Below are 15,942 nucleotides of genomic sequence, written 5' to 3'. Positions count from 1 at the left end.
AACATGGTATGCATAACTAAATGCTTATTAGGTATCATAACCACATTTTTGCTTCCATAATTCTTCTTAGAACTTAGTTTTATAATTAGGTCTAGTGATAACCATAAATCACTAGATGTTATCAGATCATTTAGGCCAGTGATTTTCAGCTGCCTAGGGGACATTTGCAAATATGTGGAAGTGTTTTGGTTGCTACATAGACTTGAGAGTGGAGGCCAGGTAATGCCACTCCTTTGCTATGCAAGAGATATTGAACAGAATGAAAAATTGCCTCGCCCAGTGCGTTATTGGTGCTTTTCATTGAGAAACACTGCTTAAGCTAACCTGCTTTAAGACAGGGTGTATACAATCTTCTGTTTGGAGGTGGAGCCACCCTTTAATTCCTCCCTCTAAGCAATTATATCTGTTTGGGTACATTGTTCCATTTTTTGCCAGGCCCCTCTTTTGATCTATCTGTATGTACCTGTCTGTGTGAGAGACAGAAAACCAAACCTTAAAAGAAATATTCTAATTAATATTTTATCAAAAAACGTGTGTTCCTTTTTACCAATAACAATGTTAAGTACTCTCAATATTGTCAGTTTTTAAAATCTTTGTCAATTACATAAGTGATAAATATTTAAAAATTTTAAGTTGATAGTGAGGTCAAACATTTTTTATGTGATTATTGGCCCTTTATGTTTCATTAATTATGATATACTTTTATTGATACACTGGTAAATTCCATGCAAGAATAGTCTTCAGTGAATTTTGGTTCTTCCAAAGTCATACATGACTTCAATCATTAGTCATATGAACCCTTTTCAGGTCTTAATATCCCCCTGACAACACTGTTGATCCTTCTGTCAATCTCAAAGGATTTTACTTTCTTACCTTACATGAGACCATTTAGACTTTACCCTGCTTCTCTGGGTGCCACTTGTTACATGACTCCTAGGTTTCCGTACTTACTCCCTCTACATATGTGTAAATTATTTATATGCTTTGCATTGAGTATTTCAAAGCTTCCTTACCATATCTATTGTTTGAATCTGCAGCCCAGATTTTGCTCCTTCACTCCACATCCGTGCCACCCAAGAAGAGGGTAGGGCGACATGTTTGGCACACCTTAAGGGCACAGGCAATGTAACCCCAGATGCCTACCCAGGTCAGACCTGTGACAGAATGACAGAATAAATGAAGCCAGCCAGGCACATTCTTTATATATAAGCACTTCATTTACCTATTAAGTATGGAAAAATTTTCTTACAGCCACAAACAAATTAACTTTCTTCCCTTGTTCTAGAAACAATCAGCATCTCAGTTTTTCAGTTGTACCTTTTGAAGAGTAGATGTATGAAATATTGTACTTGTTTTTTGCTTCTACTTTGAGCAAAACAGTAGGCTCACCAAAAATTTTAGGTATTGCAATTAATACTTGTTAACCATTATCAGGGGAAAACATTCTCAATGCAAGCTGTAGCAATAATATTAAAGTGTAACATGTTTTGTTTTATAAAAGAGTGCAATTTTAAAACTTACCTCTAGACTAGAGTTTTGAAATTAAATTTTTCAGTTATGTAGCTTCTATCTGATAGGAATCATTAGCCAAGAGTTTTTAGATTATTTTATTAATAAAATTTTGTTCCAGTTGGTTGTGTTTTTATGAAGGGTTAGTTAAATCTTGTACATAAATTAATTGCATGAAAAGAGACTCCTGAAGGGGCTAACTTTTCTAAAAATTACTGATAAAACCATATGCTGGAGTCTGAAGAAAGTTGTCTGTGTGGAGCCCTCCTAAAGATAAATCAAGGCAGTTACATACTTACGTACATTACGTTACTGGTACAAGTATTCGCTCTACAAATATTTAAGCATATTAAAGATATTAATCTAACTTAATTAGATTAATATATTTCATAGGGCTTGTTCAAACCTTCTACCCTAATTACAGTGAAGTGAATCAAAAACCAAAAATACCTAGTGTTCTGATCTGCTTTCCTAATCATCCAGTGTTTGTAGTGGCCATCACTGAAACTTATAGGGGGAGCCTTTGAATGTGGAAAGTTGAGTCATAGAAAAAACATTCTTTTGTTCTGGCCCATTTATTCCATGATATGCATAGGCTATGGGGGGAAAAGGATGAGGGAGAATAAAATACCGTCTTCTCTAGCCAGTGCAGCTGCCACTTGATCAAATACAAATGGTAACACATCAGAATGTACACTGTTCAAGCCTGCATGGATAGCTGGGTTAGTGGAAGAGGGAACAGTTTTAATACCTACTAAAGTAGAAACCAACAAGATCCACTGGAAGAGCCAGGTCTGGGCAGTTTCAATGTTGAACTGGAGTCCAACAAAATATTATCAGGCCTGAAAAGTGAACCATGCCCTGGTATGGGAAGCATCAGGAACTGCTTTGAGAATAATCAAGTTAAGTTCACTTAATAAATGTTACTGCTTAGCTTCCATGGTTAAGGATATACTTGGAAAGAACCAGACTTACAGTGAATTTAGGGAAGGCAAGGATGTAAAACAACAGTCTCATACACCATGGTGATAGTATAAAATGGGCTTGTGTTATATTAGAAACATAAGCAAATACATGTATGCATCTGTACATACACATCATTCTCTGAGATATGTGACTCTTAGATTTTTTACATCTGCTTTTGCTGTTTTCCTTGATGTGGAGGAATTGGTCTGTTCTGCAAATGCTCTTCTCATGTCAGTATTGTCCTTATGTAACTGCCTTTCTTTTCAGCCCCTGGAGGAACACGCATAGATGATGGTGACAAGACCAAGATGACCAACCACTGTGTGTTTTCAGCAAATGAAGATCATGAAACCATCCGAAACTATGCTCAGGTAGAGCCTATCATTGAGAGGTCATTGTGTTAGAAGGGAAACACTTGAACAGGATTTAGGGAAACAATAATTTCAGAAATTCTGCACTCTGCTTTTTAAATGGGAATGTGTAGCTCTTCAACATAGGGTAAGATACTTAATTGCATTCAGAAGACAGTGGGCATTCAAACTTCACATAGGTAAGAGGCTTTTTTTACCCCTCACCTATAAGAATGTGGGAATTCAGATGCTCAAATAATTTCTGGCGAGAGTACAAATTGATTCAGCCTTTAGGGAGAACAGTTTGGCACTATCTTTCAGAACTAAAATGACACATTTCCTCTCCTGCAGCAGTTCTGCTCCTGGGACTTTGTCCTGCTGGCAGGCTTGCCCGTGGGCAAGGCCACACATCCAGTGGGTATCGTAGTGTTTCTTACAATTAACATCAGAGGATGAAAACAGTATAAACACCAGCCAACAGAGTACCAATAAAGTTTGTAGTTCATATTACTAGACTATCGTGTAGCTATAAAAAGAGAGGCAAGAAGATATTTGAAATGCATAGAATCTATAAAGGATTCATATTCAGATTAGCTTTTTAAAAAGATGTAAGTTAATAAGATAAGGATAAGCAACCTATTGGGGAAGAGTCATACAGGCATTTCAAAGAGAAAAGTAATTCTCCCAAAAAACAGCAAGACATTTTCGGACTCGCTAGTAATTGGGGAAATTTTGATTAAAATCATAAGATAGCCTTTTGCATTTGATAGATGACTTAGAAAAAAAATAAGAAGTCTTTGGGCCACAAAGAGAAGGTCAAGAAGTGGCAGGAGTGTAAAATGAAACAACCTAGTAGATGTTACCTTATAAAGCTGAACATATATGCGTCATAACTAGCCAATTTAGAATTGGTGTGTTCCTATTCTGATTCTGTCACTGACTTTTTAAAAGTCAGTTTTCCCAACTAAACTCTGAGGACAGTCGTGGGTCAACAAGTCATCTTGTTATAAACATTTGAGTATATACATGAAAAAGGCCCATTGGCATTATTGGCATCCGAGTGAGTGAAAATGGACCAAGGTTAAGCACATGGGATTGAATGGGCCAAGTTCTAACCTGTCCTCTATAAAACTTTGCTTTTTACTCTGTATATGAATAAACACAAACATCTTGAGCAAGTTTATACTCAGTTCAAAAGCTTATCTTTTAAAATCGCCACTCACCTTTCCATACATTAGATAAGTACAGTTCATTAAGGATCAGAATTTCTGAATTCTGTTTCTCTTCTGATACTTAGTAGCAGTCTCTGGTCTGCCAAATAATTAACACCTGCCCTCTGTCCCTCATAGGATGCTTACTAGGGTTAAATTAATGCAAGTACAAGGTATATTATTTGCTATTTGAGTTCCACTGGAGAAGAAAGATAAGAAGGCCTGAAAGAAAAATCTGTACTTTACTGTTCCCATAAACTAAAGAGATAGATATGTGGAGAGCTTGCCTTTTCATTATATCTAAATGGAATAGTTTCTTTTTACAAGTGATTTTATTTTTTTATATGGAATATATATATTTTAGGAAAGACACTGATACATTATTGAGTCTGAATTTTAAAATTATTATAACTTATATACTGACAGGAAAACTTGGCCAATGGTGTAGTTAGGGAGAGAAAAATTAAACAGAAAGGGTATTTGAGTGAAGATTAGTTTGAGGAATCAGCAGTTATCTAAGTGGACTTAGATAATTTATGAGTACTTTTGTAATATTCATTGACCATGGGATTTGAATGATCATTCTTGGATAAGGAGAATGCTTTTTCCTGTTAATAATTGTGTTAAGGAATGTGTGAGTGCTAGTATAAGTTGGAAATTAAATTGGTAGGATTTTAATACAATGTATTCTTTCTCCTTATTGCATATTAATTCCCTGCCCTTTCCCCGTAAAGGGAATTCTTAGCCATGGACTCCATCTCTATCACATTAATGAATAAGCATATTAGATGAGAGTATATCATGTAGAAGTAAAAGAAAGAAATTACATTCAGAAATCATTTCTGCAGTTATAAAAATAACCAATATTTATAAAATTGCTGTTTAAATAAAAACATATTGTATTAGTCTGTTCTCCTGCCATAACAAAATACCACAGACTGGGTGGCTTAAACAACAGGAGTTTATTTCTCACAGTTTGGGAGGTTGGAAAGTCCAAGAGCAAGTCCCAATCTCTCCTCTGGGCTCTTCTTACAAGTCCTCTCAGGTTAGGGCCATACCTCTGTGACCTTGTTTAACCACCTCCTAAAGTCCTTACCTCCAAACGTAGTCACATTAGACGTAAGGGCTTCACCATGTAAATTTTAGGGGGAACACACTCTGGAATCCCACTGACACAGTCGCAGATCCTGCTGGAGAGTTCTGACTGGATTATGGAGAGCCGTTTGTCCTTTATTACCATTAAATCATACCAGTTTTTGTTCATCTGCTGAAAACATGTTTGTGTCCACATAATTTCCCCTGAACTCTGCTCTCCTCTCCATCAGATCTGCTATCCATGCGATATATGGATGGACCCCCTTAATTTCAGTTATTTTCAATCTCAACATCTCAGTTTTAAAATTATATTAATTTTATTTTCATCAAGTTAATTTTGTTTTCTCACCTGCTGTATTCTTAAATGAATTTGTTTCATTCTGCATGTGCATTTTGATCCTATTTTATTCCCCTAGGTCATACTAACTCCTTCAAAATGTTTACAGTTCTCATATCACAGTTTGAGCATGTTTACACATTTTTACTATTGTAGATCAATGTTGTGGTTATGGTGAGTTTCTGCATCACTTTCTATTGCCTTTTTAAGTTATTTACATAATATTGAATGGTTCTTTTTTATGTTTAGGTCTTCAATAAACTCATCAGGAGATATAAGTATTTGGAAAAGGCATTTGAAGATGAAATGAAAAAGGTAAAATTCAAATGTAATGCCTTATCTGTTTAAGGAAATGGAGAAGGATAAAAATTTTACCTACACATGTTTGATGATTGATTGAATATGATAGATTAGCTAATAACTATAGGAAGAAATATAGGATTAGCCTAGATCTTTTCATTTATATTTAATGAAATATTAAATTTCATTATTCCTATAGGACAGCATTCCTATAAACTAGGAATGGTTTTATTGAATATGATCTCTGACCTTGCAGAGCTTAAAGCAAAAACTAGAGATTGCAAATATATAAGAAAAATAGAATGTCAAGGGAAGAATCAAGATACAGTGACTTAATTAGTTGAAGCATGTGAAAGCATAGCACAGCAGCTAATAGTAAAATACTTTAGAAAATACAGGTCAGCAAAGGGGATAAAAGCACATCTTTGGAGATAATGTATGACTGTAAATCTCAGTGGTTTTCCTTATCTATAAAATAGCTGCAATAAGATTACATACCTTAGGATTGTTGTGGGAATAAATGAGAACATAGAAGGTACTTAACAGTAACTAGGGAAATAAATATAAATGAAATAAATAGTAGCCCCTTATTAAAGAAGACCTCCTTTCAGTAATATTTGATTAATAACACCTCTGTGTTCATATACAGCAGCCACTACATTGGCTTGTTACAGATTTGTGTGTTGTTTTGTAGTTTTTTCCAGTTTTAGGTAACTGCCTAATTTATACACAGATTTAAAGGAACCATAACATCTACTTTGCTACTTACAAAGTGGTTCCATCTATAATGAAGAACATTTTGGCAGCAAAATCATTTTTTTAAATATTTGTATTCTCCATGACTCAACTTTCCTATTTATGAGAATCCTTCTGCATGGGTACATAAAACTGTATGAATACAGCTGTTCATCACAGTGTTGAGAAATAACCTAAATGTGCTTTGGTGGGAGACTGATTAAATAAACTACAGTCTATCCTTACAATGAGATATTACAATCTTTTAAAGAATGAGTTATAGCCTCATGAGTTGACTATGGAAAATGTCCACAATAAATTGTTAAATGAAATAGCAAAGTGCTGAGCAACCATTTGGTAGTTGTTTAACCTTAGGTAAGTTAATTTTCTTTGTGCCTCAGCTCACTTTTCTGTAAAATGAGAATCAAGGCTGTGGTAGGTATCAATACACGAGGTGTTCAGAAGTGTCTACCTAATGCATTTTAGCTATTATCCATGTAGAATATGTAGACACATGTAACTGCATTTAAAAATCTGAAAGTATACGTATCAAAGTGTTAATAATGTTGATTCTAAGGAAGTAGGATTAGAGAGGAGAGTTTTCACTTTTTTTTTCTGCTTTGTTAGATTTTGTACTAACATTGAATTTTTTTAATTTGAACAGAAAAAAATGTGTTCCTTTATATTTCTAGGTGCTTAGAAAATAACAAATGCTTGATTTAAAAGAATAAATATGATGAAAAAAATTATATAACATATTCACATAAACATCTTACCTCTTTGTCTAATAACACCACTCATGACTTCTCTTCTCTTAACCTTATTTGAACCTTGAAAACTTCCTTAACTGTTTCATTCATGTGGTGAGTGTACTTTGAAGAATGATTTTTCACAATATATCCAATTTTTTAAGGATGGTTCTGCAGAACATGCAGTATCTGGTTTTAATGTTGATTACTATAATTGAGCAATGCAAATATTAATTTAAAAGAGTTATATAAATTTTATACCATTTTGTTATAATTGAGCATTTGTAAATGAATATGAGTATGTTAATGTACTTAAAAAGTAGTATTAAAATTTTATTGTGGGAACCATTTTATCATTATCTACTTGAATCATACTCATTTTTTCTAAACAGGGAAAAGGTCACATGGATATAAAGTGTCTATGATTTTGCCAGTTTTTGCTCTACCCCATTTCCGGTGCTCCCAGTAGCTTTAATCATTGATGATCTCAATCCCCCACTGCCTTTTGTCTTGTGAACATAAAAGGTGACTTCGTTTTAATTCACTGAGACTTTAATAGGCATAAATTGGGAGTGAAATGGACTGATTTGATTCCAGTTCTGCCACTTACTCACCATATAAATATTTGGAGGGTCACACAGAGCTCCCCTGTAATGTAATAATCCTTTAACTGTTGGGGTTAGTAGATGAATACTGCCCTAACCACTGCACACAGCTCATGGAATTTCATTGGCACTAAAGCACTAAGCCTGCATTGATGCCAGCGACTTTTCAGTGGTGCCAAGTAATGAAAAAGTCAGCAGTGCCTGGATGGTGATACTGAGCCCAAGGGATCTCAGTAACCTGCCTATGGACTGATGAAACAGAAAGTAGCCATGGAATATAGTCGGGTGCTCGATGGAGGAGGGCTAAGGAAGAGGATATTCCTCAAGGCTGACCACTCTTAGAAATCAGAATGGGAAGTGGAGCCAATCCACTTGCTTTCACTTCCCTTTAACCTTTCCAGGGTTGCTATTTTTTCAATTACCCCTCCAAAATTGCTCTTTCCAACTCAATCAGAGGTGTTTTCTCTATTGGGAACTAGTCTTACCTCAGATCTTCCATTACCTCAGCACCAAGACTGATAAAACTGCATGATCCCAGAAATCCCAAGTTTGAATCTTGTTCTTTTAAAAGGAGCATCAAGAATTTAGAAAACCACTTTCTCACTCAACAGCCTTGTTTTAAAGAGTATTATGTGTTGTCTTACTCAGAGAAGCACAGAGAAACAGCCAATTTGTAATAGAACATACATATGTGTTTCCAATGAATAATAACTATGCTTTGCATCTGACCTACCAATAGTGTATCATGTAGCCAAGGATGTACAATCTGCTTATTTTCCTACCTTAGTCCTTTGCTTTATAGACATGGTTTTTTTGTTTGACCCACAGCTTCTCCTCTTCCTTAAAGCCTTTTCCGAAACAGAGCAGACAAAGTTAGCAATGCTGTCGGGGATCCTGCTGGGCAATGGCACCCTTCCTGCCACCATCCTCACCAGTCTCTTCACAGACAGCTTAGTCAAAGAAGGTAATCACTCTCATGTTTCCTCACCTGTCAGATGTAAAAGGAAAAGCCAAGAGAGTTAGAAAAATACCAGTACCAGTTCTTAGTGTCCTCTACTACCTACCCACCCTCCATTTAAGTTTCTGTGTGTATCTTTACAAGAAGATTCATACATGTTTATTGTAAGAAAGAAAAATATGCACACCTGTACAAAGATGAACAAAATAAAAATAAAATAGAACTTTTGGTGTTAAACTCAATGCCTAGATCAATTACCCTGAAATCGATGTGGCCCAACCCATTTCTCTCAAGTTAGATGCTACTGGCATATTTTGTTGGAACAATGCTTCACTGTGCAGGACTCTTCATGTTTTATGGGAATTTAATATTTATGTGCTCAGGCACAAAATGCCAGCTGGGAACACCCACCTCTATTTAGTATAACAATAGAAAATGCCCCTTTAACTTCCCAAATGCCCCTCAAACTGTTGTCTATTTCCCTGGTTAGGACCATCCTCCCAAACTGTTACTTCTCAAGATCATGTGTTAGAATGTTCACTTTTATCACATTTTTAAGATGTTCATTATTTCAGTTTTAGAAAGAAGTCCAAATGGCTGCCATTAGAGTCTTGCTTTAATTTTTAAGGCATTAGGAGTTTGATAGGCATATATATATCACTTGGTTAAAGAATGAAACAAATGTGGGCTCTTTGTAGGAGGATAATGATATTCAAGTTATAATGCAACACAAAACAACGAGTTTTTTCTTAAAAATAGAAGAGCTTCTGTGAAAACATCTGTTTCTTCTTAGAATTTAAATTTTTTTCTCCTACAAATAGGAAGTCCTGGCCTCATTAATGCCTGTAGTGAGATGGGTTTTCCTGTAGCTGAGAAAAGAGTAAATTGAGAGTTAAGTGATATTATTTAAAGATTCTCTGTAAATCTTGGCTTAAAATAACTCACATTTATGACCATTCATATTCTGTGATTGTTATTAGTATGCTGTTAATATTAGGACATTTCAAGTGTTTTCCTGAAGAGAATTTGTGATGATGCACACATTTGTATTATGAGACATTTTACACTCAGAAAAATAAGGTAAAATGTTAACAGGAAGCATTAGTTACTTTAACAGAATCTAGATGGCAGGTATATGAATTTTCACAATATAATCTGTACAACTTTCCTGTATGAAAATGCTTGTAGTAAAATGTTAGGGGAGGAGGGACAAGAAAAATACATTTGTTACAGAAATGACGTAGTGCCTGTGTCATATGGGTTTTCCTTGTAGTCCATCATTTTAGAAACTAGAGGCTTAAACTCTTGCTTCCTAAATAGGAAAAGATTGAGAAATTACTACACCTTTTCCCCAGCTCCCACCCAACAAATGACCAAGCGGTATGGGATCATCCTACTCATAGAATCTTAAGTACGAAGAAATTTCCCAAATCTTCTGCTATGCACCACTTTTAATGCAAAGTGACAGGTTTAAGCCTGGATTTTAGTAGTTCCAGCATTCTTTATTTTTCTCACTTACAATATAGATTACACTATTATTTGTATTTTTAATTACATACACTTATATTAATTTTATATTGACTTGATAAAATATTGATAGTGTTTAAAATCTGTCAGCAAATTTATAACATAAAATTCTCCAGACTATCACAGGTTTTATTCTCTTAGCCAACTTTTAGTTTTTTTAGTTCCTTTGCTTAAGTGAAGAAAATGGGGCAAAGTTCGTGTTTGTATAAATGATACAGTTGAATGCTTTTCCTGTAAGTAAACTGTAAGATGTTACTCAAATTGGCATTTAAGGACATTGATTTCTTATGTAACAATAAGTATAAAAGTAGGTTAGGCTTCAAGGCGAGTAGCATTATCACTCAGGTCCCCAGGTACTTTCCCTGATTTTCCCTCATTACCATTCATAGCACTGACCTCACTCCAGGAATGGTTTCCCCAGTCGTTAGCAGATGTCTGCTGGTACAGTATGACACACACGTCCTTGTTCAGGTTCAGTGGAAGAGCTTGGGATATGTTCTCCATGTAGGATAATTATCTTGCCTTCATCTGATTGGCTGACACAGGCCACGTGACCAGCTGCAGCCTGTAATGATTGCCAGGGGTAGATGGGCTTCAGCTCGGGTTTCTAAACTATCATTGCAGTGGTGCCAGGACTTAGACTAATCAGAAGTCACCTGATCTGAGCAAAACGGGAATTCTCTTAGGAAACAGAAAAGGGGAATAGAGGCTGCTTAGACCACCAACAGTACAAAGTTAAGTAAAATAGACAAAATTAAAATTAAAATAGTGAAGCCTTCAATTCAGAAAGAATCAGTTTAACACTTCAACTGCACTTTAACTTTTCATTTAGTAAATGGAGCGTTAGTTCACAAATTTGAAGTGTTCTACTAGTTATCTGTTTTATTTGGAAATAAATTCTAATGTGAATATGGATATGTAATGGATTGGTTTCTTGATTAACATAGCTATTGTGATGATCTACTTTTAAATATCCAGGAAAAAAGTTCAACTGGAAACAACACTGATACCTTTATAGCTTAACTCATGGAAATTTTAAAAAGCTTTTTATACAAAGTAAAATTGTAAAGTAAGTGATTCATGTTCATCTACGGCTTTATTTGTATCTATTACTATTAATGTCGTTTTGCTGATATCCCGTATCAGCAAATGAGTGGACATGTTGACATTTTAGTTTTATGTCTTAAGATTTATTTGTTGTACCTCAGGATCCCTGTTACACTCGTGAAATATTGGCGAACCACAGGGTGAAATAAAGGCAAAAACACTAGAAAATTATGGGGCTTGAGTCTGGTTTTGACCAAAGTAAAAGTTAAATAAGTAAGTTTACAGCTATGCCAGGTTGGAATTAGGGAGTCTGACTTTAAAAATTGTTTTAACATTTTTTTCCCCTCGCATGAAAATGTTGTCTCTTGAGTAATGGTAATAATGGAACTGTGCCTAAAGATGTATCCATTTTTCCTCTATACCAAATCTTGTCTGAATTATTTACTCATCTCAGGAAACCTAGTGAGAGATGTTGCCTTGCCCATCATCAGAAGTGGTTTTCTTGGAAAACAGAAAGAATCTCTCTCACATTTTGTTGTTTTTTTTTTAACAGGCATTGCAGCCTCCTTTGCTGTCAAGCTTTTCAAAGCATGGATGGCAGAAAAAGATGCCAACTCTGTTACCTCTTCTTTGAGAAAAGCCAACTTAGACAAGAGGTTGCTTGTAAGTATTATCTGGACCACAGGGTGTCTGCTTGGTGCTCCCGTTGGTAAAATGTCTGGATCTATGTTGACTTGAGGCATGGTTCCTTTTATTTCTTCTGTATATAAAAAATAGAAATGAATTCCATTTTAATCTTTGTCATATAAATAAATGGAATGCAAAAAACATCATAGGGACTTTAAAATTTTTAAGTTTGTTGATACAGTGTTTACATTTATCAGCATTAACACTTTCTTTTGTAACTCGTAACTATAGAAATTTGAAGTTTTAATATGATGAAATCCCATCAATCCCACTTAATTAGACATTTGTGACTGGCTTAGGTTGGAGATGGATGGCACTCATCTCAAATACATGTTATTTGTAAACAAAAATAAAAGTTTAAACAGGATTCCTTATTTAAATCAAGATTCTGTGGAAATAACTATGTAAGAAAACAAGTTAATTGTAGTTAATTTGAAGCTCCCATTACCGTGATTACTTGATTATATTTTTATTTCTCTATCTTTCTATGTTTCAAAGAAAATCAATGAAAATATTTTGTCCTTATAATTTCTATCTGCTCCCTGTAATTTCTGTCTAGAAGCAGCAGCTGTGCAGATGACAGAGCTTTCTCCAAGTGAAACTGCTTTTTTAGTCCTGTCAAAAATTTGTCCAGCTCTGCCATCTTCTCTTCACCTAGTCTTTGTTTTTCTCTTCCAGTGTGCATGGGTTTCAGTGTAAGAGATAATTGTCCAAACTGACTTTTTTGCTTGAGAAAATCTGAAAATAATTTTAATTGCAAACACTTGTACTTTCAGTCACATAAAATTCCTTTGTCTCTTGAAGGTTGCCATAAAATAGCCCTATTTTTGTCTTTAACGTCTTAAGAATATGGTAAAAAGAAAAAATTGGATGCTGGGTTGTAGCTAATGTCTGTCACCCATAATAATTTGCAGTTAGCCTGTATTTATTGAGTACCTGCTCTGTGCCAGGCATGATCCTAGAAGCTGTAGCACCATTAGAGAACAAGGTAGAGAAGTTCTCTGCCTTATAGAACCTACTTTCTTGTGGACTTAGGGTGGATCCTGTATGTGGAAGGAGAAGTCATGAAAGATAAGAGCATAGGTTTCTGGCAGGTGGGAAGTTCATATGAAGGGAACATATTCTTGTGCCTGAGTCTGGATTAACTGTATCTTGGCTATGCCCCACTGTGACTGGCATGTCTTTTCATTCTGGGACCCAGGCTGAAGGGGCAGCTCCTCTCTGGGCCATTTTGACCTCATGGCAGAGGACAGGAGACTCACGTGAACACTTGCAGTGCATTAGAAGCTCTTGTACTATTTCTTGACCAAAAGAAGCCTGGCAGTGGGGTGAGAAAAGTTAGTCCATTCACAGGCTGCTTCTCCAGCCCCTCCGACAGACACAGTAAGAAGGGCTTCTCTTAATACTTAATATAAGTGTGGGGGCAAATTATTGGGAACAAAGATGCAATCTATTACAACTTGCCACAAAAGACTCATTTATTTCTTAAAGCTGTGATTCCTTAAAGATACCAATAGGCAGAGCTCGGTTAGCTTACATAGGTCGCTTCATTTAAGAAACACATTTTTTTTTCCAAATTTTCAAAAATCACATCATTGAACTCTTCTTACTAGGTTTCTATGTTTACCTACATTTTGGGTATGAAAAGCAGAGGAGCAGTTTCCCTGTAAGTGTACCAGGGTAGGGTTTTTCTAACAAATGTAAACCGTGGTCCAAGCCAGTGAATGCCATGGTAGAATTTAGACTGACTTTGCCTAAGTTTAATCTGAATAATAATTTTCAATACATTATATATCATTTATGAGGATTTTTGATATAGTTCATAAATACACTGCCAGTAATACGTTTGATATATTGTTTTGAACGTAACTTTAGATCAAACTTCGTGGTCACATTCTTCCTAATTGACTATTGAAGGCCCCTAACTTGAATGTTGAATACTGGCCCAGAGTAACCGTAATTACCGTCTTTGGGGACATACAGTCCTTAAATATTTCTGGCTGCATAATTTGGATCAAGCTACTTAAATTTGTTGAGACTTAGCTTATCCCCCGTAAAGTTTTCTATTTTCTACAGCTATGAGCAGAGAGCCCACCACATCTTGATTCATATAAGAAACAAAAAAAATTAGTTCCCAGAACATCCCCCCACACATACCCAAATGTGGAAGACTTCTTCAATGGTAAAATAAATATCAGTGACAGAATTTCAGTCTGGTTGAAATGTTTGCTTTAACAGGGATGCGTGTTTGATAGATAACTCATCTCATCAACTCCCTTCTGACATTTTGAAATTCATGACTCAAAGGAAGTTATAGGATGATACAGAGAGTATCGAGATTTGAGTCATGGCACAAAAGCCATCGGTATGTGTCTGTACATGGTGGCAAGCCCATTACAAATCTTTTTTCTGAGATTTTTATTGAAGCCACAGAGCTATTGACCAGATACATGCAAGTCTAAACATCATAAAAGTTGGGATCTATTTTTTAGACCCTGCAGCAGTCTGAAACATGTGAGAGCTTTGAAAATTGCTTTAATTTCTTAGTTGGGTGTTGAAGGTATACAGGATTAGAACATGACTAAGTGTTACTGAGACTCTGCCAAGCTGTGTAAGGTAAAATGGAAATGAGGTAAGAATATGAAAACAGCCACGGTGTATTGCTCTTTTTAAAAATTTCCAACAAATTATATAATGAACTAAAGAATTGGTAGGGTAGGTTTAGATTACATCTTACCATGAACTTAATTTAGAGCTCCTGTCTTTAACAGATACAACAAAAATTATCTTTAGCTTTGAGCTAGTTTTTTAAATAATAGCAGCATTTTCTCAAAATGTGAATAGACGTCCTTGAGATAATAGTCATTATTTTTCTAACTATCTAAAATCATTTTAGCATTATTAAAATGGACTTTTGTCTATTAAATCATAGTTAAGAAAATAGTATGATTAATGATTTCAATTATTTCTTGTCAGTTTAAAACAGTTTAAATGTTATTCAAAGCTATCGTCTTATCTATGTTTAATTTAGGAAATTTAGTTCTGTATTTGTACATGCTATACTTTGGTGAAAATAAAAGAAAAAGCCAATAATGGTTCAAAATGAGTGAGGTTGGTTTATGTAAGCACCTAGCATTTTTTTCTCTTTCTTTGTTAAATTACTTTATTTTAGAAGGTGCTTAGCAAATGCTTGATATATACCCAAGATTTATTCTCTTGAAAGTCAGTCCTTGTTCTTCTCTTCCAAATATGAGATATTCAAAGTGCTATTTTAATATGAAAAATGTGTACTTTAGGCTTGCTGAAATTTGAATAGCTTGTTGTATAACAGTCTCTCTTTTTTCTTTTCTTTCAGGAGCTCTTTCCAGTTAACAGACAGAGTGTGGATCATTTTGCTAAGTACTTCACTGACGCAGGACTGAAGGAGCTTTCCGACTTCCTCCGAGTTCAGCAGTCCCTGGGCACCAGGAAGGAACTTCAGAAGGAGCTCCAGGAGCGTCTTTCTCAGGAATGCCCAATCAAGGAGGTGGTAGACCACGAGCTGAGCCATGTGAAACACATGAAGTAGAGGAATAACATTGACTGTGTAGCACGAGCTTTCCCTCCCTTACAGAGCCTCCCTGTTTTGTTTATTGTTATGAACTTTATGCACTTGTTCATACCGTTTAAGTTAGCTCAGTTTCAAAGTATTGATTTAGAATCCTCTAGTTGTTCTGTAAATTAATGATTATTTCCATGCAAGTAACTTCTTTTTACCAGGCTGCTATGATTATCAAAATACTTCATCTGTCAAACAGATTTACTGTCCACTATCAGCATACTCCATTATATGATGGTTTTCCCCATTCTACTGCAGGTTACATACT

The 15,942-nt window shown here is 35.3% G+C and overlaps 1 protein-coding gene across 2 annotated transcripts in view; it reads left to right on the top strand.

Moving 5' to 3' along the window:
- BZW2 (basic leucine zipper and W2 domains 2) overlaps nt 1-15,942 on the top strand; it is a 54,723-nt gene that overhangs the window by 28,351 nt on the left and 10,430 nt on the right. For both annotated transcript variants that reach the window (XM_017663813.3, XM_037003631.2), the window contains 5 exons: nt 2,743-2,846; nt 5,718-5,783; nt 8,686-8,821; nt 11,943-12,052; nt 15,432-15,602. In XM_017663813.3, the coding sequence (XP_017519302.1) occupies nt 2,743-2,846; nt 5,718-5,783; nt 8,686-8,821; nt 11,943-12,052; nt 15,432-15,602 (587 nt within the window). The remainder of the gene's footprint in view (nt 1-2,742; nt 2,847-5,717; nt 5,784-8,685; nt 8,822-11,942; nt 12,053-15,431; nt 15,603-15,942) is intronic.

The sequence above is a fragment of the Manis javanica genome, chromosome 6 (assembly GCF_040802235.1).
Source record: "Manis javanica isolate MJ-LG chromosome 6, MJ_LKY, whole genome shotgun sequence".
NCBI lineage: Eukaryota > Metazoa > Chordata > Mammalia > Pholidota > Manidae > Manis > Manis javanica.
The sequence above is the reverse complement of the archived record's forward strand: the minus strand, read 5'-3'. Positions and strand labels throughout refer to the sequence as shown.